General features: G+C 47.5%; 2 protein-coding genes across 2 annotated transcripts; both read right to left on the bottom strand.

Moving 5' to 3' along the window:
- Nucleotides 1-2141: 2141 nt before the first annotated feature.
- LOC149526041 (olfactory receptor 52D1-like) lies at nucleotides 2142-5263 on the bottom strand. The gene is made up of 3 exons (XM_089781958.1): nucleotides 5177-5263; nucleotides 4775-4855; nucleotides 2142-3083 (listed from the first exon to the last, which is right to left on the bottom strand). The coding sequence occupies exons 1-3, from the start codon at nucleotides 5261-5263 to the stop codon at nucleotides 2142-2144; spliced, it is 1110 nt and encodes a 369-aa protein (XP_089638084.1).
- Nucleotides 5264-14082: 8819 nt separating this feature from the next.
- On the bottom strand, nucleotides 14083-15021 carry LOC142829655 (olfactory receptor 52D1-like). Its single transcript, XM_075930544.2, has one exon. It carries the CDS (start codon nucleotides 15019-15021, stop codon nucleotides 14083-14085), a length of 939 nt encoding a protein of 312 aa, XP_075786659.2.
- Nucleotides 15022-22137: the final 7116 nt, after the last annotated feature.

Genomic DNA, 22137 nt, shown 5'->3' with positions numbered 1-22137 from the left:
CACTAAGCATTAAGGCAGGAAGAGACAACTCACCACAATCCCCTCAGTAGAGGGGGGAAATCTCCTCCCTACGGCAGTAAGGCAGAGAGAAAGGAGTCAGCGTGTGAATCTCACCTGTCTGACACTCGCTGCACTGACTGTCCCCTTTATGATTCCTCTGTTAAGTTCCATAAGGAGTACCGGTAGTTCGAATTAGAGATCCTAATTCGAACTACCTACTACGTGCTGCGTATAGCCGCGGGCACGGAGTTTGGAGTAAGGGGGATTTAAAAATGGCGTCGCCTGGGAAGATGCAAATGAAGCCTGGGGTATTTTAATCCTGGGCTTCATTTGCAACTCCGGTTGCCCTCATTTGCCTACCTAGCTCGAACTACCAAGCTAGTGTAGACATACCCATAGATATAGTAGCCCAATGTCTGAGAGTCTGTAACGCTGAAATGCTGGCTGTTCCCTCTGGGGGGCGATGTTGCCTGAAATGCTGGCTGTTCCTCTGGGGAGCGATGTTGCCTGAAATGCTGGCTGTTCCCTCTGGGTGCCCATGCTGCATGGGGAGTGTGGGGCCCAAATGGCCATTTGGGCTCCACGGTCCCCAAGTGAGAGGCAGGAGGGGGAGGAGAAGAGAAAGAGAGAGAATGGGAGGCAGTAGGAGGAGGAGGAGAGAGAGACAGATAGAGAGAGAGAGATGGCGCGAGAGACCGGAGGCTCAGGAGAGAAGACCGACGAGGAGGAGAGACCTGAAAATCCTGTCTTACGACGGGCTAATTAGCTAGTCTGTAAATAGTTAGATAAGAGGGGTGTCTCCCCGCCTGCCTCTCTCCAGCTGGGGAGGGGATGCCAAGGCCACAGGGCTTCAAGCCTTTCGCATCGTGCCTGAAACCTACGCCCTGAATTAATTTCGAAATAGCAGTTGGATTGTGTAGATGCTAGGAAAGTTATCTCGAAATAACTTTGCTGTGCAGACATGCCCTTAGTCTCCCCTTTTCAAAGATGAAAAGTCCCAGTCTTTCAGACTGTGTCTACACTGCAGGCTTCTTGTGCAAGAAGTTTTTTGCGGAAGAGATCTTCCACAAAAACTTCTTGCACAAGAGCACGTCCACACTGCAAACGTGCATTGAAAGCGCCATGCGACTGTGCGCAAGAGAGCATCTATATTGTGTGAAAGCACCCTCGAAAGGTATTTACAGAATGGCCACCAGGGCACCTGGGCTTTTTCGGATTTCCTCTTTTTGTACAGAAAAACCCTGTTCCCCATCCACACATGCCTATTTGCGCAAGAGCTCTTGGCAAGAAAAAGTTATTACTCATAGAAAGAGGAGCAACATTTGCGCAAAAGCCCCTCTCCTCTTTCGATTTTTTTGCTCAAAAATTCACTTGAGGTATGGCCACTCTGCGAGTTTTTGCAGCAAAACGACGGTTTTTCACAAAAACTCTGTAGTGTGGACATAGCCTCAATCTCTCTTCATACATAACCTATTCCAAATCCCTCATCATTTATGTTGCTCTTTTCTACAACTTTTCCAGTGCCAAGATATCCTTTTTGAGATGAGGTGACCACATAAAGCCCTATTTCGAACTTCCTGTTATTCCTCCTGCAATGAGGTTTAACAGGTAGTTTGAAATACGGCTTTATTTCGAACACCCATTTCCCTGTCGTGTGTAGACGCAGGCAGATAGTCCTGAAAATTTCAATAATAGTGCCCAACCGGGAAGATGCAAATCAAGCTTGGGATATTTAAATCCCGGGCTTGCTTTGCAATTCCGAATGCCTACATTTGCAGCCCTAGTTCGAATTAGGCTGCAAGTGTAGACATACCCCCAGGGCCTAATGGGAAACCACCAGAGTGCTGCAGTATCTTCTGGTGGACTGGAAGTCACAGAGAGGCTGACCGACAGGGTGTGTGGGATGTGCAATAACAGGTGACATTGAAACCGACCAGGTGATGATCAGAGAGTAGGAACTCGGCAATGGAGAAAGCAGCGCTTGGGGATGGAATGGTGAGACGTTAGATGTGAGTAGCTGCGGAGACCATGAACTTCCACAATGCTGAGCTCAGCCAAAGTGGGACAGAGCAATCTTGGGTAATGAGGAGGTAACGGTTCCCCCTCTTGGGATACTGTTTAACTTCAGAGGCTCAATGTGATCATAATCTGCAAAAGTTTTTCCTGATTTTGTCACGAAGCTCTTTGGTTTTGACTCCATATACAATTGGGTTGAGCATGGTGGGGACAAGGATACAGACATTGCCCAAGAAGATTTGAACATGAGGAGCGATGCTCTCACCAAACCAATTTGTCACAAGGGTGAAAAAGAAGGGAGTATAAGACGTGAGCAGCACACCGATGTGAGCAGTGCAGGTGTTGAGGGCTTTCTGGTGGGCTTTCTGAGAGGAGATTCTTAGAATGGCCCTGATGATCAGAGAGTAGGAAAGGGCAAGGAGCATCAGGTCTGACCCAATTATTGTAAGTGACAGCACCAAGGCATAGAACCTGTAGAATGTGAGGTCCCCACATAAAATCTTGGCCACAGGAATAGCCTGACAGCTTATATCAGAGATGATGCGGTTGCCACAGAACGGCAGCTGGCTCAGCAGTAGGGGCACGGGCAGCATACAGAGAATCCCTCGTATTAAACTGAGAAGCCCTAGCGTAGCTACCCGTGTGTGGGTGAGGATGGTGGTGTATCTCAGAGGATTACATATGGCAACATAGCGATCGAAACCCATTGATACTAGGACACCTGATTGCATTGCAATAGCCGTGCCAATGAATGTAATTTGGGTGAGGCAGCCACTCACTGTGATGACTTTCAAATTGAACCAAAATATACCCAGGGCCTTTGGCACATCAGTGGTAGAGATGGTGATATCTGTGAGCGCCAGAAGGCAGAAGAGCAGGTACATAGGCTGGTGCAGGGTCTGCTCTTTGCCTACCACGAACAGAATGGAGAAATTTCCCAATAGGCAGAAAATATAACAAGTAGCAAAAGGGATGGAAATCCAGACGTGAGAATCTTCCAGGCCAGGAATGCCTGCTAGGATGAATGTTGACGTGTCAGAGGGTGTGAGGTTGAAAGCTGCCATGAGCTAGTGGATGAAACAACAGGGTTGAGGAATGCACAGGGCGCCTGTGAAAACACAGAAGTACAATGAGCAGGGGTTGCACATAATAACCAATATCACAGTAAACATTACAATTATTGCCAATTTAGAAAAGTGAGTACTGATGTGGTAACTTTTACAGAAGGCAACAGATTATTTAGACCAAAGTCAAATCCAGAGTAGTTCTTAGAAAGAGCTATTTGTGCCAAGTTATTTTGCAGCATGATGGCAGATACATTTTGATATTGAGAGTTGCACGATGTCTGCCCATTGCAGGGAAAAGCTTGAACTCCTCAAACTTCAAAGAACGTTCTAACTTAATTATATGAACTCAGAACAGGGACCTGGGTACCTTTGACAAACAGTTCTGGGAACCCTGCTTACAATAGAAGCAAGGGCAGAATCTGAGCAAAACTCCGGGGCCTTTAAGCAGAAGTAGAGGGAGGGGGAGATTAGACACTTTATAACTATTTGTACTGTTAACAGCTTTATAGTTATTAGCAGTCTAGGCTAGTGGCAACATTTACAGGTGGCACCAGGTAATATAGCGGAAAATCACGTCCAGAGAAGATATCAGAGGAGCTAACCGAGCAATGAATCAGCAGGTTGGGGGCAGATGAAATTTGACGTTGACAACTGCAGTATGTCTGCCCATTGGATGGAAAGTTTAAACCCCTCAAACATTTACCGAGGTTCTAATGTAACGGTAGGGACTCAGGACACAGACCTGCGCTTCATGGCCCACTGCTCTGGGAAACCCTGCTCACAGGGCTCACCATCACAGAACGTATCAAAACATTGGGATCCACGAGGTGCGGGATGGGGGATCGTACAGAAAATGCAATACCACGATGTCACTCAGACTCAGACTGACACAGATATATGCTGCTGGGGGCTAACCGCTGGTGTTCTCTTATTTTCTTTGTTGGATTGACGAATTGTTGGACTCTTGTGTGGATTGTTCCAGGATGAGTTTGATAGTGGGGGGCATGTTTGAAAGTAGAGAGTTTGAAAAGACGGGGGTTGTTGACTTACAAAGGAAAGGAATAAGAGACGATATGAGAACTCTTATGTTAATGACTGGTAGAGAACAGACTACAGAGAACAGACTGTATGTTACCGACCAGTAGAGAGTATACTGAGAATGTGTTTACCCTGTCTACTAAGAAAAGAACCAGGGAACATGCAATGAAACATGATCCACTGAAAACAGATAAACAAGCATCTGTTCTTCACTCCATGGCCAGTTAGACAGAACAGCCCATTGCCACAGGAGCTACTTGAGGCCATTAGATAAGCAAGAATCAGGTAGGATTTTGATTTTTACATAGAGAGACAGATGATCCAATCACAGCATTCATAGTTACATAAAATCTATGAAAGCCTAATACACCAACACGTTTCATGGAACAAGCCAATCTCCAGAAATCTCACAATCTCCACTAAAGCTTAATATTGAACACTACAGACCTGCACCTCTGGTTAATCTAGGGTCAAAGAATGTAGCAGTGCTTGTATTATAGCCAACCACAGCTGGAAGCAGTGACTCTAAGCAAGATTCAGGGGCATGAAGAGATCATTAGCTAACCATGAGCTCCCAGTGTGACCTTGGGGCCAACAGAACGAAGGTGACCTTGGGATGCTAACCAGGGGAAACTCAAGAGAAGTTCTTGTACCTCAGTGTTTGGCACTGGTACAAATGCTCCAGACTCCTGTTTCCGGTCTGGGTCCACAATGCAAAAGACATGTTGATAACACTGGAGAGAAAAACCACAAAAAAAAAATTAAAAGTTTAGAAAACCTTGTTTGTTGTGACAGCTTCAATGAGGACATTAGGTTTAATTTACGAAAGGTAGCTAAGGAGAACCATGACTTGACAACCTTGGTGGGTTCTTCATCACTGAACATTTTTAAATCAAGGTTTGGTGTTTCTCTCTCTAAAGAGCAGCTCTGGGAATATGACTGTGAAAATTGTCTACATGGGAAGTCAGAACTGGCAATCACAATGGTCACTTCTGGTCTTTGAATTCCATCACGGCTCATCCCCAGCTGTACTGCAGACCCCTGGAAACTCTGACCTTCCTGAGGAAGCTTTTCAGTGCTGACATTTCCTCACCAATGACCCATGAGGCATCAATGTGGTTGCTCATGGGAGCACGAATCATCTCGATGGCACATGGTATGAGAGAGAATTTTCTACAGTGTGATCCATGTTACTTTACTGTGTGAGAAGTCCTGTGGCACCTTATAGACTAACTGAAGTGTAGGAGCATAAGCTTACGTGGGCAAAGATTCACTTTGTCACATGCATCTCATGATGTGGGTCTTTGCCCACGAAAGCTTATGCTCCTACATTTCAGTAAGTCTATAAGGTGCCACAGGACTTCTCGCCGCTTTTGCAGACAAAGACTAACACAGCTACCCCTCTGATACTGTACTGTGTGAGACACCTGCTGTCTCCATTGGCCACTTTGGTCTGTGCATGAGCCCGGCTGCCGCTTCCCTAGTCCTCTGGTTTCAGGACTCTATGCCATTGTGATCTGGACACTGCACGACCACCCCCACTGTCTCCCACACACTGTGCATTCCTTTGAGGTAGCCAGAAACTCCTGGTTTCCCCAAAGTGTGAATCAGAAACATGATTCCTTTTACTGCTTTTTGTCTTCTTCAGACCACAGTTTCAGGGGCACAGCAGACACCTGTTAGCTTGATTGGTCTCCACCTTTCGACCTGTGAGTTTGAGATTTCAGCAACTCTCCTGTCAGTTCTCCTTGATTCAAACCAGCTCACCTTTCAAGCGGAAGGGATGCCTCCAGCTGAAATCCCTGCAGGCTCAAGGTTGATTCAGATAAGTGCATCTATTCAAGTTCCTACATATGTGTGTAGGATAATTTGAAGGACTCCCAGATTTCACCCATCCCTTGGTCTAACAAGCAGAAGTAACAAATCAAGCATCTACACTACTAAGCCTGTTCTTTAGGGGGAAAGGGGCTGTCTATTTTGAAATAAGAACTCCTGCTTTCCTTGAGGAATACTACTTATTTCAAAGTAACTTTCCTGGTGTGGACATGCCCTGAGTGTTTTAGTTTCAGCGACAGGAGAGCGCTGTTTTGCTTGGGCGCTCAGAATCGAAGAGAAACTCCTGTGTCTGTGGCCTTCTCAGAGCAGGTTTGAAAGTTGGGGGGTTTCAAACACATGGACCCCAATTTTGCTCTCAGGGAAGCTGGTGTCAGTCTGGAGCGATACACTGAAGGCAGAATGGGAGAGCAAATTGTGGCCAGTGTGTGACCCATGTTTGTTGTGTACCCCCAGTAACACAGATCCCCACTGCAGAGGATTTACCTGTGCAGTGCAGTTGAGGAATTGGAAAACCACATTGCACAAAACCACAAAACTACTCAAAAAGATACAAGGACACAGTAGGAAACAAGGCTCTGATTCTAAGGACAGATAATGGTCTCAACTTTTTTTTTCCAATACAGTGGTAGTTCCAATGTATCTAATAAATCCCTGGTATGTGTGAAAAAATCTAAACAGTGTAACTCACTGTCCTGGTTAATTCCTGCCCAGATTATTCTAGATGTCAACTCTAGAAACCTGCTTTACTCTTTACCACTAATGTCAGTACAGAAACAGGCAGCTCACCACAATCCCGCTCAGCAGAGAAAGGAAATCGCCTACCTGTGGCTGTGAGGCAGAGGTAAAATAATCAGCGTGTGATTCGCACCTGTCTGACACTCAGCGAACTGAACTGTCACCTTTATGATTCCCCTGTGCAGTCCCTGTGGGCCCCCGGGTGGGCCGGGATTCCCAGACAATTCCCTAAGCTCTGTGAGGGGGGGGAGATGAGCAGAAATTAGACCCTGGAGACCTACAGCTTGAGAGCCTCCCTCAGGAGTGAAGTAATTGACCATTCTAGTGATTTAACTAGTCAGGGCAAACTGCTTCTCCCCAGTGCTCAGCCTGGCTGGCTGTTCTGTGGGCACTGCCCTGACATCAGCACTGCGAGGGGGGAGGCTGCCACGCAATATACGACCAAATGTCAGTTCACGTGATTGTAGCAGCTTGTGTCTAGTTGCTCAGTTGTGTCAAGACCTTTGGCCCCTGAAATGTCACTGCTGCCCGGTGGATGCTAAATGACGCCCTGGAGTGATGGAAGCCAAACAACAAGGAAAAGGCTTTCTGCTCCCAGGATTTTGCCATCAAATGTATTTCCCAGTGTTCCTTTGTCATGTGTAAGGTGGGAACATGTCTGGCAGCTCAAACTGCTCCGCAGAAAAAGGCTGCACCATCCTGCACCAGCCCTAGTCTCATGGGAATGCCTCACGCACTCTGCGGTGAAGACCGAAGCAGGGTTGGCGGGTTTTTGTGCTGCCGGCTGGGGTGTGTTTACACAGTCAGTGTGTTGCAGCCAGGCCAGCCGTCCCTGTGCTGAGTTCATGGGGTGCTCACTGACAAATAGGCCAGTTCTGCTTTTGACAGGCCATGGCTGTTGCTCTTAACTTGTGCTAACTCTGGATGAAGCCACAGGCCTTGCACCAGACGTGTCCTTCAGCGTGTTTCTGCTGCTGACATACTCAGAACATGTGTACACAACAAAGAAGATCGATGCTGCTATAGTCGATCTTCTGGGGTACAGTAGAGAGGGTGTAGTAAAGATGCGCTAATTCAAACTCAAAGGGTATCCCCATCAGCACCGGTATTCCTGCTCTTCATGAGGATTTCGTGAAGCCGTTGGGAGCGTTTGCTCTTGCCAACCTCCCACTGCGTGGGTAGAAATTTAAAATATGTCAATTCCATCTACGTGATTAATGTAGCTGGAGCTGTGCATCTTATGTCAACCTTCCTCTTACGGGTAGACCAGGCCTCAAAGAATTCAGTGGCTCTCAGTTTGCACCCCATTTTCATGACACTCATGGGATTTCATAGATTTCATGTCTGTCTGCCATATTCTTACTAGCAGGAAGAAAAATATGCACCTCCTTGCGCTGGTCGCAAATTTTTCTGAATATTGGCCCTGGACACTCATTGATCAATGAGACCAGCTTTTTGCTAAAATGGCAAAACTGTCTTGAGTTACGTAGGTGCAACTTGATAGCGTTTACAATATTTATCACTCCGTTATATATGGAAAAGTAGGCACATCCTTGTGCAGGTCACACTTCTGTCTGAATATTGGCTCTGGACATTTATTGAACATTGATACCATTTTTTTGCTTAAAATGGCAAAAATCTCTTTAATTACGTAAGTGCAACTTGATAGAGTTTACAATATTTATCGCTCCATTATCGATGGCTCCCCTGTTGCAGATGCAAAAACAATGTCCACAATCAAGGCCTGTGTCTTGGACACGATTGTTTAATTAGTTAAAAATCGTTTTGCTGGTTGCTGTGTTTGTAGTGGATGATGGAACAGAATTTCCTCTTTTACCTCTATTGCTGGAGTACAATGAATATATCCCAGCTGCTGTGCAGCATATGAGGCACTTTGGAACCTCCCAGTTATGAACCCCAATGGGGTGGAGGTTGAATGTAACTCTACAGATGTTCACAGCTGTGAACAAACTTTATGATTGCTCCTTCAGCCCTGAACTATATTGGTTTTGGGTTTTTTGAGGAGGTGAGGGGTAGATTTGATGCATATTCCCATTTCTAAGTGAGAGATGTAGCTGGTCCAAGAGATACTTGGCTGGTGAATTAGTCGCTCTGCTGTTCATAACTCTGAGGTATTTCAGTATGGGCAGGTGCACCTCTCTGTATCATGTGCACTCTGCTGAGCACTTTCAGCCATTGCTCTCTTACATCAGTGGCAGTCTGCGCAATGTGGCCTGTTATTGCCTCATTAGAAGGTGGGATCCTGTCTAGCTGTGATGCTGCTTTCTCTCTTGCGCTCCCTGCTCCCGTACCCGTTATAAGTGGGAGCAGCACCTCATCTTTCCCTGAGCATTTATTTGTCCTGCTAATTCATTGAGCCTGCAAAGCACAGTGAGTTGAGGTCGTGTCCGGTTTGGAGAGGGGGTGTGATACCAGGCCAGCAGACTGTCCGTTGCCAGCACTACATTACGTACCACATGCTGAGGTCACAGGGCAGTCCTAGACCCGCTCCACATACAGCCCAGATAGAAATGAACTTTGCCATGGCTCCAGACAGCCTGTGGCAAGGCCCCAGCTCAGGCTGCACTACCTGCCCTCCAAGTGCACCAGGGCTGTCTTTGTAGCTGGGACTAGGGCTGCATTGCCAGCACCCCCATTGCTCCAGGCCTATAGCTGTACTGCTTGCTCTCCTGGCATCTGGGGAAAGGGCTGGGAGGCTGCAGTTGTGCTGCCTGCTGGCTTTTCTTACACTCTGGGCCACAACTTATCCACTGCCCCACTGGGGGAGCCCCCCAACCTCCCTACATTCTGGGCCCCCCATATCCGTCCTTTGTTCCAAGGGTGCCAGGTCGATCCATCATCAAGCGTGTGGTAGCCCCAGGGATGGACCTGGCTCCTGCATTACGAAAGCAGGATAAAGGACCCTGTGGAGGCAGGGTGAGTTCTGGAGTGGCCTTGGGGATACGGCATTTGTGTGGGGAGTGCAGGGTTGGGGGATCCCACCGTGGGAGCGACCAGACAGCTGCCCCAGGAATGGAACAGTGGGGTTAAGGCAGGCTTACTCCTGCTCTGGCCCTGTAGCACTCCTGAAAGCAGCTGGCAGGTACAACAATGGCTCCATGTGCTGCCCCTCATCCACAGACACTGATCTGGAGGAGTGACCTGGCTGAGCGCCTGCCTCCACAAGAATCATCTTGGGACAAACCTCCCAGCGCTGCCTGTCTCTCGCCCAGCCGGCTGGGTGCTGGATAGTCCATCTGGCTCCCAGCAGCTGGCAGGTTCCATGGGAGCTGTCAAACTCTCTGTGGTACTTTATCCTCAGCCTTCACCCAGACAGCCCATGTCAAGAGTCGGCCATAGGTTTGACCCTCAGTCTCTGGGAGCTCACTAAAGACAGGGCCAAAGGTTCCTCTGCCTTCGGTGGCCTTTCTTCACCAGGACATCCTTGACCCAGTGACCAGTGAATTATGGCCATGCCACATGAGAGGTATTTAATTGCAATGGTGAGGTAAATAAAGAACGAACAGAAAAGTCTCAAGGAATCCCACTTTGTGGGCATGGGATGTAAAGAAGACACACTGCCTGTTCCTCACTCATTCCAGGCCTCCTGCCCAGGCCCTGGCTGTGTTGTGCTGATACCGTGCGTCAGACACTTGCTCTGGATGTGCCGCATGCCTCAGAGAGTAGGTGGCAGGACCCTTCTCCTCAGCACCTGCCCTGATTCATGTCCCCCTTCAGAGTCCATCCCACGTCCCCACCTTGCTCTCCCTGGCTGCTCGTTGTGCTCGGCTGCCATGTTACTTCCGGCAGAGCCAGCATCCACTGTCCTGGCTATGGAACCACAGCTCCCTGCTTTCACTCGGTCCTGGTGCCACATTGGCACAGCCATTCAGCTCCTGCACCAGTTCCACATAAGCCCTACCGCTCTGCTCTGGCCCAGCTCTGCTGTCTGGGCCGCGTCCCTCCTACCTGTGGTTCTGGCTGCTGTTCCTCTGCTTTCATCCCAGCTTGTAAAGCTTTGAGATTTCTACTGCACCAATAGCCCACAGCCCCTTAAGCACTAACACAAAAGTAGATCAGTCTTTTTCCCTTTTTCCAGATCATTTATAAATATGTTGAATATGATTCATCCCAGTATGGACCCTTGGAGGAAACCACAATTCACCTCTCTCCATTCTGAAAACTGACCCTTTATTCCGACCAATTTTTCCTGTCTTCTAGCCATTATCAATCGACGGGAGGACATTTCTTCTTATCCCATGACTTACATAAGAGCCCATGGCAAGGGAACTTGTCAAAGGCTTCCTGGAAATCAAGGGCTACATATAGACTGCAAGGATCTTTTGAAAGAGGCAAGAGGAGGAGGAGAAGAGAAAGAGAGAGTGAGAGGCAGGCGGAGGAGGAGAAGAGAAAGAGAGAGTGAGAGGCAGGCGGAGGAGGAGAAGAGAAAGAGAGAGTGAGAGGCAGGAGGAGGAGGAGAGCTGAGAGAGAGAGAGGGGAGGAGGCAGTAGGAGGAGGAGAGAGAGAGAGATGGAGCAAGAGACCGGAGGCTCAGGAGAGAAGACCGACGTGGAGGAGAGACCTGAAAATCCCGTCTTATGACGGGCTAATTGGCTAGTATCCCAAGAGTCATTGTGGATTCTTCATCACTGAAAATTTTTAAATCAAAGTGCAGTGTTCTTTCTCTAAGGCTATATCTACACTCAATAAACTATATCACATCCAAGGAATGTGTCCACGTTTTCGGAATAGTTTCCAAAAAAGTAGATGTGTTCTTTCAGCATCCCTGATTCCTCATTTTATGAGAAATAGGGAATGTTCTGAAAGGGGACATTTTTCCAAAATTTGAGCCCGTGTAGAAGAGCTAAATTTCATAAAAGCCTTTTCCGGGAAAAAAAAATGGAAAACGAAACACAAATTGGGAATTGTGACTTAGCCTGAAAGAGCAACTCTAGAAATATTACTGTGAAAATTGTCTACACAAGAAGTCAGACCAGGTGATCTATCTCTGAAGTGATACTGAGAAATTCAAAAACCACACTGCAGAAAACTCTACTGAGACAGATAGAAATACACTCCAAGGAATAAGGAACATATTCTAAGGCCTAATCATTATCTCAACTTTCCCCAATACATTGGTAGTTCCAGTTTATCCTGATAAATCCTTGATATATCTGGAGAGAAAAAAACACTACAGAGTTTTAAGTCACCGTTGTGGTGCGTTCCTTCCCTGATAGTTCTAGATTTCAACCATGGAACACAGTTCCTCAGGCCTTATCACTAAGCATTAAGGCAGCAACAGGCAACTCACCACAATCCCCTCAGTAGAGTGGGGAAATCTCCTTCCTACGGCAGTAAGGCAGAGAGAAAGGAGTCAGCGTGTGAATCTCACCTGTCTGACACTCGCTGCACTGACTGTCCCCTTTATGATTCCTCTGTTAAGTTCCATAAGGAGTACCGGTAGTTTGAATTAGAGATCCTAATTCGAACTACCTACTACGTGCTGCGTATAGCCGCGGGCATGGAGTTCGGAGAAAGGGGGATTTAAAAATGGCGTCGCCTGTGAAGATGCAAATGAAGCCCAGGGTATTTAAATCCCGGGCTTCATTTGCAACTCCGGTTGCCCTCATTTGCCTACCTAGCTCGAACTACCAAGCTAGTGTAGACATACCCATAGATATAGTAGCCCAATGTCTGAGAGTCTGTAACGCCGAAATGCTGGCTATTCCCTCTGGGGGGCGATGTTGCCTGAAATGCTGGCTGTTCCTCTGGGGAGCGATGTTGCCTGAAATGCTGGCTGTTCCCTCTGGGTGCCCATGCTGCATGGGGAGTGTGGGGCCCAAATGGCCATTTGGGCTCCACGGTCCCCAAGTGAGAGGCAGGAGGGGGAGGAGAAGAGAAAGAGAGAGAATGGGAGGCAGTAGGAGGAGGAGGAGAGAGAGACAGATAGAGAGAGAGAGATGGAGCGAGAGACCGGAGGCTCAGGAGAGAAGACCAACGAGGAGGAGAGACCTGAAAATCCTGTCTTACGACGGGCTAATTGGCTAGTCTGTAAATAGTTAGCTAAGAGGGGTTTCTCCCCTCCTGCCTCTCTCCGGCTGGGGAGGGAATGCCAAGGCTGCAGGGCTTCAAGCCTTTCGCATTGTGCCTGAAACCTACGCCCTGAATTAATTTCGAAATAGCAGTTGGATTGTGTAGATGCTAGGAAAGTTATCTCAAAATAACTTTGCTGTGCAGACATGCCCTTAGTCTCCCCTTTTCAAAGATGAAAAGTCCCAGTCTTTCAGACTGTGTCTACACTGCAGGCTTCTTGTGCAAGAAGTTTTTTGCGGAAGAGATCTTCCACAAAAACTTCTTGCACAAGAGCACGTCCACACTGCAAACGTGCATTGAAAGCGCCATGCGACTGTGCGCAAGAGAGCATCTATATTGTGTGAAAGCACCCTCGAAAGGTATTTACAGAATGGCCACCAGGGCACCTGGGCTTTTTCGGATTGCCTCTTTTTGTACAGAAAAACCCTGTTCCCCATCCACACATGCCTATTTGCGCAAGAGCTCTTGGCAAAAAAAAGTTATTATTCATAGAAAGAGGAGCAGCATTTGCGCAAAAGCCTTTTGATTTTTTTTGCTCAAAAATTCACTTGAGGTATGGCCACTCTGCGAGTTTTTGCAGCAAAACGACGGGTTTTCCACAAAAACTCTGTCTCTTCATACATAACCTATTCCGAATCCCTCATCATTTATGTTGCTCTTTTCTACAACTTTTCCAGTGCCAAGATATCCTTTTTGAGATGAGGTGACCACATAAAGCCCTATTTCGAACTTCCTGTTATTCCACCTGCAATGAGGTTTAACAGGTAGTTTGAAATACGGCTTTATTTCGAACGCGCATTTCCCTGTCGCGTGTAGACGCAGGCAGATAGTCCTGAAAATTTCAAAAATGGTGCCCAACCGGGAAGATGCAAATCAAGCTTGGGATATTTAAATACCAGGCTTGATTTGCAATTCCGAATGCCTACATTTGCAGCCCTATTTCGAATTAGGCTACAAGTGTAGACATACCCCCAGGGCCTAACGGGAAACCACCAGAGTGCTGCAGTATCTTCTGGTGGACTGGAAGTCACAGAGAGGCTGACCGACAGGGTGTGTGGGATGTGCAATAACAGGTGACATTGAAACCGGCCAGGTGATGATCAGAGAGTAGGAACTCGGCAATGGAGAAAGCAGAACTTGGGGATGGAACGGTGAGACGTTAGATGTGAGTAGCTGCGGAGACCATGAACTTCCACAATGCTGAGCTCAGCCAAAGTGGGACAGAGCAATCTTGGGTAATGAGGAGGTAACGGTTCCCCCTCTTGGGATACTGTTTAAATTCAGAGGCTCAATGTGATCACAATCTGCAAAAGTTTTTCCTGATTTTGTCACGAAGCTCTTTGGTTTTGACTCCATATACAATTGGGTTGAGCATGGTGGGGACAAGGACACAGACATTGCCCAAGAAGATTTGAACATGAGGAGCGATGCTCTCACCAAACCAATTTGTCACAAGGGTGAAAAAGAAGGGAGTATAAGACGTGAGCAGCACACCGATGTGGGCGGTGCAGGTGTTGAGGGCTTTCTGGTGGGCTTTCTGAGAGGAGATTCTTAGAACGGCCCTGATGATCAGAGAGTAGGAAAGGGCAAGGAGCATTAGGTCTGACCCAGTAATTGTAAGTGCCAGCACCAAGACATAGAGCATGTAGAATGTGAGGTCCCCGCATAAAATCTTGGCCACAGGAATAGCCTGACAGTTTATATCAGAGATGATGCGGTTGCCACAGAACGGCAGCTGGCTCAGCAGTAGGGGCACGGGCAGCATACAGAGAATCCCTCGTATTAAACTGAGAAGCCCTAGCGTAGCTACCCGTGTGTGGGTGAGGATGGTGGTGTATCTCAGAGGGTTACATATGGCAACATAGCGATCGAAACCCATTGATACTAGGACACCTGAGTGCATTGCAAAAGCCGTGCCAGTGAATGTAATTTGGGTGAGGCAGCCACTCACTGTGATGACTTTCAAATTGAACCAAAATATACCCAGGGCCTTTGGCACAATGCAGGTCGACATGGTGATATCTGTGAGCGCCAGAAGGCAGAAGAGCAGGTACATCGGCTGGTGCAGGGTCTGCTCTTTGCCTACCACGAACAGAATGGAGAAATTTCCCAATAGGCAGAAAATATAACAAGTAGCAAAAGGGATGGAAATCCAGACGTGAGAATCTTCCAGGCCAGGAATGCCTGCTAGGATGAATGTTGATGTGTCAGAGGGTGTGAGGTTGAAAGCTGCCATGAGCTAGTGGATGAAACAACAGGGTTGAGGAATGCACAGGGCGCCTGTGAAAACACAGAAGTACAATGAGCAGGGGTTGCACATAATAACCAATATCACAGTAAACATTACAATTATTGCCAATTTAGTAAAGTGAGTACTGATGTGGTAACTTTTACAGAAGGCAACAGATTATTTAGACCAAAGTCAAATCCAGAGTAGTTCTTAGAAAGAGCTAATTGTGCCAAGTTATTTAGCAACATGATGGCAGATAAATTTTGATATTGAGAGTTGCATCATGTCTGCCCATTGCAGGGAAAAGCTTGAACTCCTCAAACTTCAAAGAACATTCTAATTTAATTATATGAACTCAGCACAGGGATCTGGGTACCTTTGACAAACAGTTCTGGGAACCCTGCTTACAATGGAAGCATGGGCAGAATCTGAGCAAAACTCTGGGGCCTTTAAGCAGAAGTAGAGGGAGGGGGAGATCAGACACTTTATAACTATTTGTACTGTTAACAGCTTTATAGTTATTAGCAGTCTAGGCTAGTGGCAACATTTACAGGTGGCACCAGGTTATATAGGGGAAAATCAGGTCCAGAGAAGATGTCAGAGGAGCTAACTGAGGAAAGAATCAGCAGGTTGGGGGCAGATGAAAATTGATGTTGACAACTGCAGTATGTCTGCCCATTGGATGGAAAGTTTAAACCCCTCAAACATTTACCGAGGTTCTAATGTAACGGTTGGAACTCAGGACACAGACCTGCGCTTCATGGCCCACTGCTCTGGGAAACCCTGCTCACAGGGCTCACCATCACAGAATACATCAAAACATTGGGATCCACGAGGCGCGGGATGGGGGATCATACAGAAAATGCAATACCATGATGTCACTCAGACTCAGACTGACACAGATATATGCTGCTGGGGGCTAACCGCTGGTGTTCTCTTATTTTCTTTGTTGGATTGACGAATTGTTGGACTCTTGTGTGGATTGTTCCAGGATGAGTTTGATAGTGGGGGGCATGTTTGAAAGTAGAGAGTTTGAAAAGATGGGGGTTGTTGACTTACAAAGGAAAGGAATAAGCGACGACATGAGAACTCTTATGTTAATGACTTGTAGAGAACAGACTACAGAGAACAGACTGTATGTTACCGACCAGTAGAGAGTACACTGAGAATGTGTTTACCCTGTCTACTAAGAAAAGAACCAGGGAACATGCAATGAAACATGATCCACTGAAAACAGATAAACAAGCATCTGTTCTTCACTCCATGGCCAGTTAGACAGAACAGCCCATTGCCACAGGAGCTACTTGAGGCCTCTAGATAAGCAAGAATCAGGTAGGATTTTGATTTTTACATAGAGAGACAGATGATCCAATCACAGCATTCATAGTTACATAAAATCTATGAAAGCCTAATACACCAACATGTTTCATGGAACAAGCCAATCTCCAGAAATCTCACAATCTCCACTAAAGCTTAATATTGAACACTACAAACCTGCACCTCTGGTTAATCTAGGGTCAAAGAATGTAGCAGTGCTTGTATTATAGCCAACCACAGCTGGAAGCAGTGACTCTAAGCAAGATTCGGGGGCATGAAGAGATCATTAGCTAACCACGAGCTCCCAGTGTGACCTTGGGGCCAACAGAACCAACGTGACCTTGGGATGCTAACCAGGGGAATCTCAAGAGAATTTGTTGTACCTCAGTGTTTGGCACTGGTACAAATGCTCCAGACTCCTGTTTCCGGTCTGGGTCCACAATGCAAAAGACATGTTGATAACAGTGAAGAGAAAAACCACAAAAAAAATTAAAAGTTTAGAAAACCTTGTTTGTTGTGACATCTTCAATGAGGACATTAGGTTTAATTTACGAAAGGTAGCTAAGGAGAACCATGACTTGACAACCTTGGTGGGTTCTTCATCACTGAACATTTTTAAATCAAGGTTTGGTGTTTCTCTCTCTAAAGAGCAGCTCTGGGAATATGACTGTGAAAATTGTCTACACGGGAAGTCAGAACTGGCAATCACAATGGTCACTTCTGGTCTTTGAATTCCATCACGGCTCATCCCCAGCTGTACTGCAGACCCCTGGAAACTCTGACCTTCCTGAGGAAGCTTTTCAGTGCTGACATTTCCTCACCAATGACCCATGAGGCATCAATGTGGTTGCTCACGGAAGCACGAATCGTCTCGATGGCACATGGTATTAGAGAGAATTGTCTATAGTGTGATCCATGTTACTTTACTGTGTGAGAAGTCCTGTGGCACCTTATAGACTAACTGAAGTGTAGGAGCATAAGCTTACGTGGGCAAAGACTCACTTCGTCAAATGCATCTGATGATGTGGGTCTTTGCCCACAAAAGCTTATGCTCCTACACTTCAGGAAGTCTAGAATGCGCCACAGGACTTCTCGCCGCTTTTGCAGACTAAGACTAACACGGCTACCCCTCTGATACTGTACTGTGTGAGACACCTGCTGTTTCCATTGGCCACTTTGGTCTGTGCATGAGCCCGGCTGCCGCTTCCCTAGTCCTCTGGTTTCAGGACTCCATGCCATTGTGATCTGGACACTGCACGACCACCCCCACTGTCTCCCACACACTGTGCATTCCTTGGAGGTAGCCAGAAACTCCTGGTTTCCCCAAAGTGTGAATCAGAAACATGATTCCTTTTACTGCTTTTTGTCTCCTTCAGACCACAGTGTCAGGGGCTCAGCAGACACCTGTTAGCTTGATTGGTCTCCACCTTTCGACCTGTGAGTTTGAGATTTCAGCAACTCTGCTGTCAGTTCTCCTTTGATTCAAACCAGCTCACCTTTCAAGCGGAAGGGATGCCTCCAGCTGAAATCCCTGCAGGCTCAAGGTTGATTCAGATAAGTGCATCTATTCAAGTTCCTACATATGGATGTAGGATAATTTGAAGGACTCCCAGATTTCACCCATCCCTTGGTCTAACACGCAGAAATAACAAACCAAGCATCTATGCTACTAAGCCTGTTCTTTCGGGGGAAAGGGGCTGTCTATTTTGAAATAAGAACTCCTGCTTTCCTTGAGGAATACTACTTATTTCAAAGTAACTTTCCTGGTGTGGATATGCCCTGAGTGTTTTAGTTTCAGCGACAGGAGAGCGCTGTTTTGCTTGGGAGCTCAGAATCGGAGAGAAACTCCTGTGTCTGTGGCCTTCTCAGAGCAGGTTTGAAAGCTGGGGGGTTTCAAACACATGGACCCCAATTTTGCTGTCAGGGAAGCTGGTGTCAGTCTGGAGCGATACACTGAAGGCAGAATGGGAGAGCAAATTGTGGCCAGTGTGTGACCCATGTATGTTGTGTACCCCCAGTAACAAAGATCCCCACTGCAGAGGGTTTACCTGTGCAGTGCAGTTGAGGAATTGGAAAACCACACTGCACAAAACCACAAAACTTCTCAAAAAGATACAAGGACACAGTAGGAAACAAGGCTCTGATTCTAAGGACAGATAATGGTCTCAACTTTTTTTTTCCAATACAGTGGTAGTTCCAATGTATCTAATAAATCCCTGGTATGTGTAAAAAAATCTAAACAGTTTAACTCACTGTCCTGGTTAATTCCTGCCCAGATGATTCTAGATGTCAACTCTAGAAACCTGCTTTACTCTTTACCACTAATGTTAGTACAGAAACAGGCAGCTCAGCACAATCCCGCTCAGCAGAGAAAGGAAATCGCCTACCTGTGGCTGTGAGGCAGAGGTAAAATAATCAGCGTGTGATTCGCACCTGTCTGACACTCGGCGAACTGAACTGTCACCTTTATGATTCCCCTGTGCAGTCCCTGCGGGCCCCCGGGTGGGCTGGGATTCACAGACAATTCCCTAAGCTCTGTGGGGGGGGGGGGGGCGGGCGGGATGAGCAGAAATTAGACCCTGGAGACCTACAGCTTGAGAGCCTCCCCCAGGAGAGAAGTAATTGACCATTGTAGTGATTTAACTAGTCAGGGCAAACTGCTTCTCCCCAGTGCTCAGCCTGGCTGGCTGTTCTGTGGGCACTGCCCTGACATCGGCACTGCGAGGGGGGAGGCTGCCACGCAATATACGACCAAATGTCAGTTCACGTGATTGTAGCAGCTTGTGTCTCGTTGCTCAGTTGTGTCAAGACCTTTGGCCCCTGAAATGTCACTGCTTCCCGGTGGACGCTAAATGACGCCCTGGAGTGATGGAAGCCAAACAACAAGGAAAAGGCTTTCTGCTCCCAGGATTTCGACATCAAATGTATTTTCCAGTGTTCCTTTGTCATGCGTAAGGTGGGTAAATGTCTGGCAGCTCAAACTGCTCCGCAGAAACAGGCTGCACCATCCTGCGCCAGCCCTAGTCTCATGGGAATGCCTCACACACTCTGCGGTGAAGACCGAAGCAGGGTTGGCGGGTTCTTGTGCTGCCGGCTGGGGTGTGTTTACACAGTCAGTGTGTTGCAGCCAGGCCAGCCGTCCCTGTGCTGAGTTCATGGGGTGCTCACTGACAAATAGGCCAGTTCTGCTTTTGACAGGCCATGGCTGTTGCTCTGGACTTGTGCTAACTCTGGATGAAGCCACAGGCCTTGCACCAGACGTGTCCTTCAGTGTGTTTCTGCTGCTGACATACTCAGAACATGTGTACACAACAAAGAAGATCGATGCTGCTATGGTCGATCTTCTGGGGTACAGTAGAGAGGGTGTAGTAAAGATGCGCTAATTCGAACTCAAAGGGTATCCCCATCAGCACCGGTATTCCTGCTCTTCATGAGGATTTCGTGAAGCCGTTGGGAGCGTTTGCTTTTGCCAACCTCCCGCTGCGTGGGTAGAAATTTAAAATATGTCAATTCCATCTACGTGATTAATGTAGCTAGAGCTGTGCATCTTATGTCAACCTTCCTGTTACGGGTAGACCAGGCCTCAAAGAATTTAGCGGCTGTCAGTTTGCACCCCATTTTCATAACACTCATGGGATTTCATAGATTTCATGTCTGTCTGCCATATTCTTACAGGAAGAAAAATATGCACCTCCTTGCGCTGGTCGCAAATTTTTCTGAATATTGGCCCTGGACACTCATTGATCAATGAGACCAGCTTTTTGCTAAAAATGGCAAAAATGTTTTGAGTTATGTAGGTGCAACTTGATAGCGTTTACAATATTTATCACTCCGTTATATATGGAAAAATATGCACATCCTTGTGCAGGTCACACTTCTGTCTGAATATTGGCTCTGGACATTCATTGAACATTGATACCAGTTTTTTGCTTAAAATGGCAAAAATCTCTTTAATTACCTAAGTGCAACTTGAAAGAGTTTACAATATTTATCGCTCCATTATCGACGGCTCCCCTGTTGCAGATGGAAAAACAATGTCCACAATCAAGGCCTGTGTAAAGGACACAATTGTTTAATTAGTTAAAAATCGTTTTGCTGGTTGATGTGTTTGTAGTGGATGATGGAACAGAATTCCCTCTTTTACCTCTATTGCTGGAGTACAATGAATATATCCCAGCTGCTGTGCAGCATATGAAGCACTTTGGAACCTCCCAGTCATGAACCCCATGGGGTGGAGGTTGATTGTAACTCTACAGATGTTCACAGCTGTGAACAAACTTTATGATTGCTCCTTCAGCCCTGAACTATATTGGTTTGGGGTTTTTTGAGGGGGTGGGGGGTAGATTTGATGCATATTCCCTTTTCTAAGTGAGAGATGTAGCTGGTCCAAGAGATACTTGGCTGGTGAATTAGTAGCTCTGCTGTTCATAACTCTGAGGTATTACAGTATGGGCAGGTGCACCTCTCTGTATCATGTGCACTCTGCTGAGCACTTTCAGCCATTGCTCTCTTACATCAGTGGCCGTCTGCGCAATGTGGCCTGTTATTGCCTCATTAGAAGGTGGGATCCTGTGTAGCTGTGATGCTGCTTTCTCTCTTGAGCTCTCTGCTCCCGTACCCGTTATAAGTGGGAGCAGCGCCTCATCTTTCCCTGAGCATTTATTTGTCCTGCTCAGTCATTGAGCCTGCAAAGCACAGTGAGTTGAGGTCGTGTCCGGTTTGGAGAGGGGGTGTGATACCAGGCCAGGAGACTGTCCGTTGCCAGCACTACATTACATACTACATGCTGAGGTCACAGTGCAGTCCTAGACCTGCTCCACGTACAGCCCAGATAGAAATGAACTTTGCCATGGCTCCAGACAGCCTGTGGCAAGGCCCCAGCTCAGGCTGCACTACCTGCCCTCCAAGTGCGCCAGGGCTGTCTTTGTAGCTGGGACTAGGGCTGCATTGCCAGCACCCCCAGTGCTCCAGGCCTACAGCTGTACTGCTTGCTCTCCTGGCATCTGGGGAAAGGGCTGGGAGGCTGCAGTTTCACTGCCTGCTGGCTTTTCTTACACTCTGGGCCACACCTTATCCACTGCCCCACTGGGGGAGCCCCCCAACCTCCCTACATTCTGGGCCCCCCTCTTCCGTCCTTTGTTCCAAGGGTGCCAGGTCGATCCATCACCAAGTACGTCGTAGCCCCAGGGATGGACCTGGCTCCTGCATTAGGAAAGCAGGACAAAGGACCCTGTGGAGGCAGGGTGAGTTCTGGAGTGGCCTTGGGGATATTGCATTTGTGTGGGGAGTGCAGGGTTGGGGGATCCCACCGTGGGAGCGAACAGACAGCTGCCCCAGGAATGGAACAGTGGGGTTAAGGCAGGCTTACTCCTGCTCTGGCCCTGTACCACTCCTGAAAGCAGCTGGCAAGTACAACAATGGCTCCATGTGCTGCCCCTCATCCACAGACACTGATCTGGAGGAGTGACCTGGCTGAGCGCCTGCCTCCACAAGAATCATCTTGGGACAAACCTCCCAGCGCTGCCTGTCTCTCGCCCAGCTGGCTGGGTGCTGGATAGTCCATCTGGCTCCCAGCAGCTGGCAGGTTCCATGGGAGCTGTCAAACTCTCTGTGGTACTTTATCCTCAGCCGTCACCCAGACAGCCCATGTCAAGAGTCGGCCATAGGTTTGACCCTCAGTCTCTGGGAGCTGGTATTTAATTGCAATGGTGAGGTAAATAAAGAACGAACAGAAAAGACTCAAGGAATCCCACTTTGTGGGCATGGGATGTAAAGAAGACACACTGCCTGTTCCTCACTCATTCT

The sequence above is a fragment of the Pelodiscus sinensis genome, chromosome 1 (assembly GCF_052426305.1).
Source record: "Pelodiscus sinensis isolate ZL-2025 chromosome 1, ASM5242630v1, whole genome shotgun sequence".
NCBI lineage: Eukaryota > Metazoa > Chordata > Testudines > Trionychidae > Pelodiscus > Pelodiscus sinensis.
Note: the sequence above shows the minus strand (reverse complement) of the source record. Positions and strands in the feature narration are given on the sequence as shown.

Coding starts and splice junctions, on each gene's coding strand:
- LOC149526041 (XM_089781958.1), bottom strand. CDS start 5,263: ATGATTCGTGCTCCCATGAGCAACCACATTGATGCCTCATGGGTCATT. Junction 4,856..5,176: donor TGAAAAGCTTCCTCAGGAAG/GTCAGAGTTTCC, acceptor TTTTCTCTCCAG/TGTTATCAACATGTCTTTTG. Junction 3,084..4,774: donor TACCAGTGCCAAACACTGAG/GTACAAGAACTT, acceptor TTCATCCACTAG/CTCATGGCAGCTTTCAACCT.
- LOC142829655 (XM_075930544.2), bottom strand. CDS start 15,021: ATGGCAGCTTTCAACCTCACACCCTCTGACACATCAACATTCATCCTA.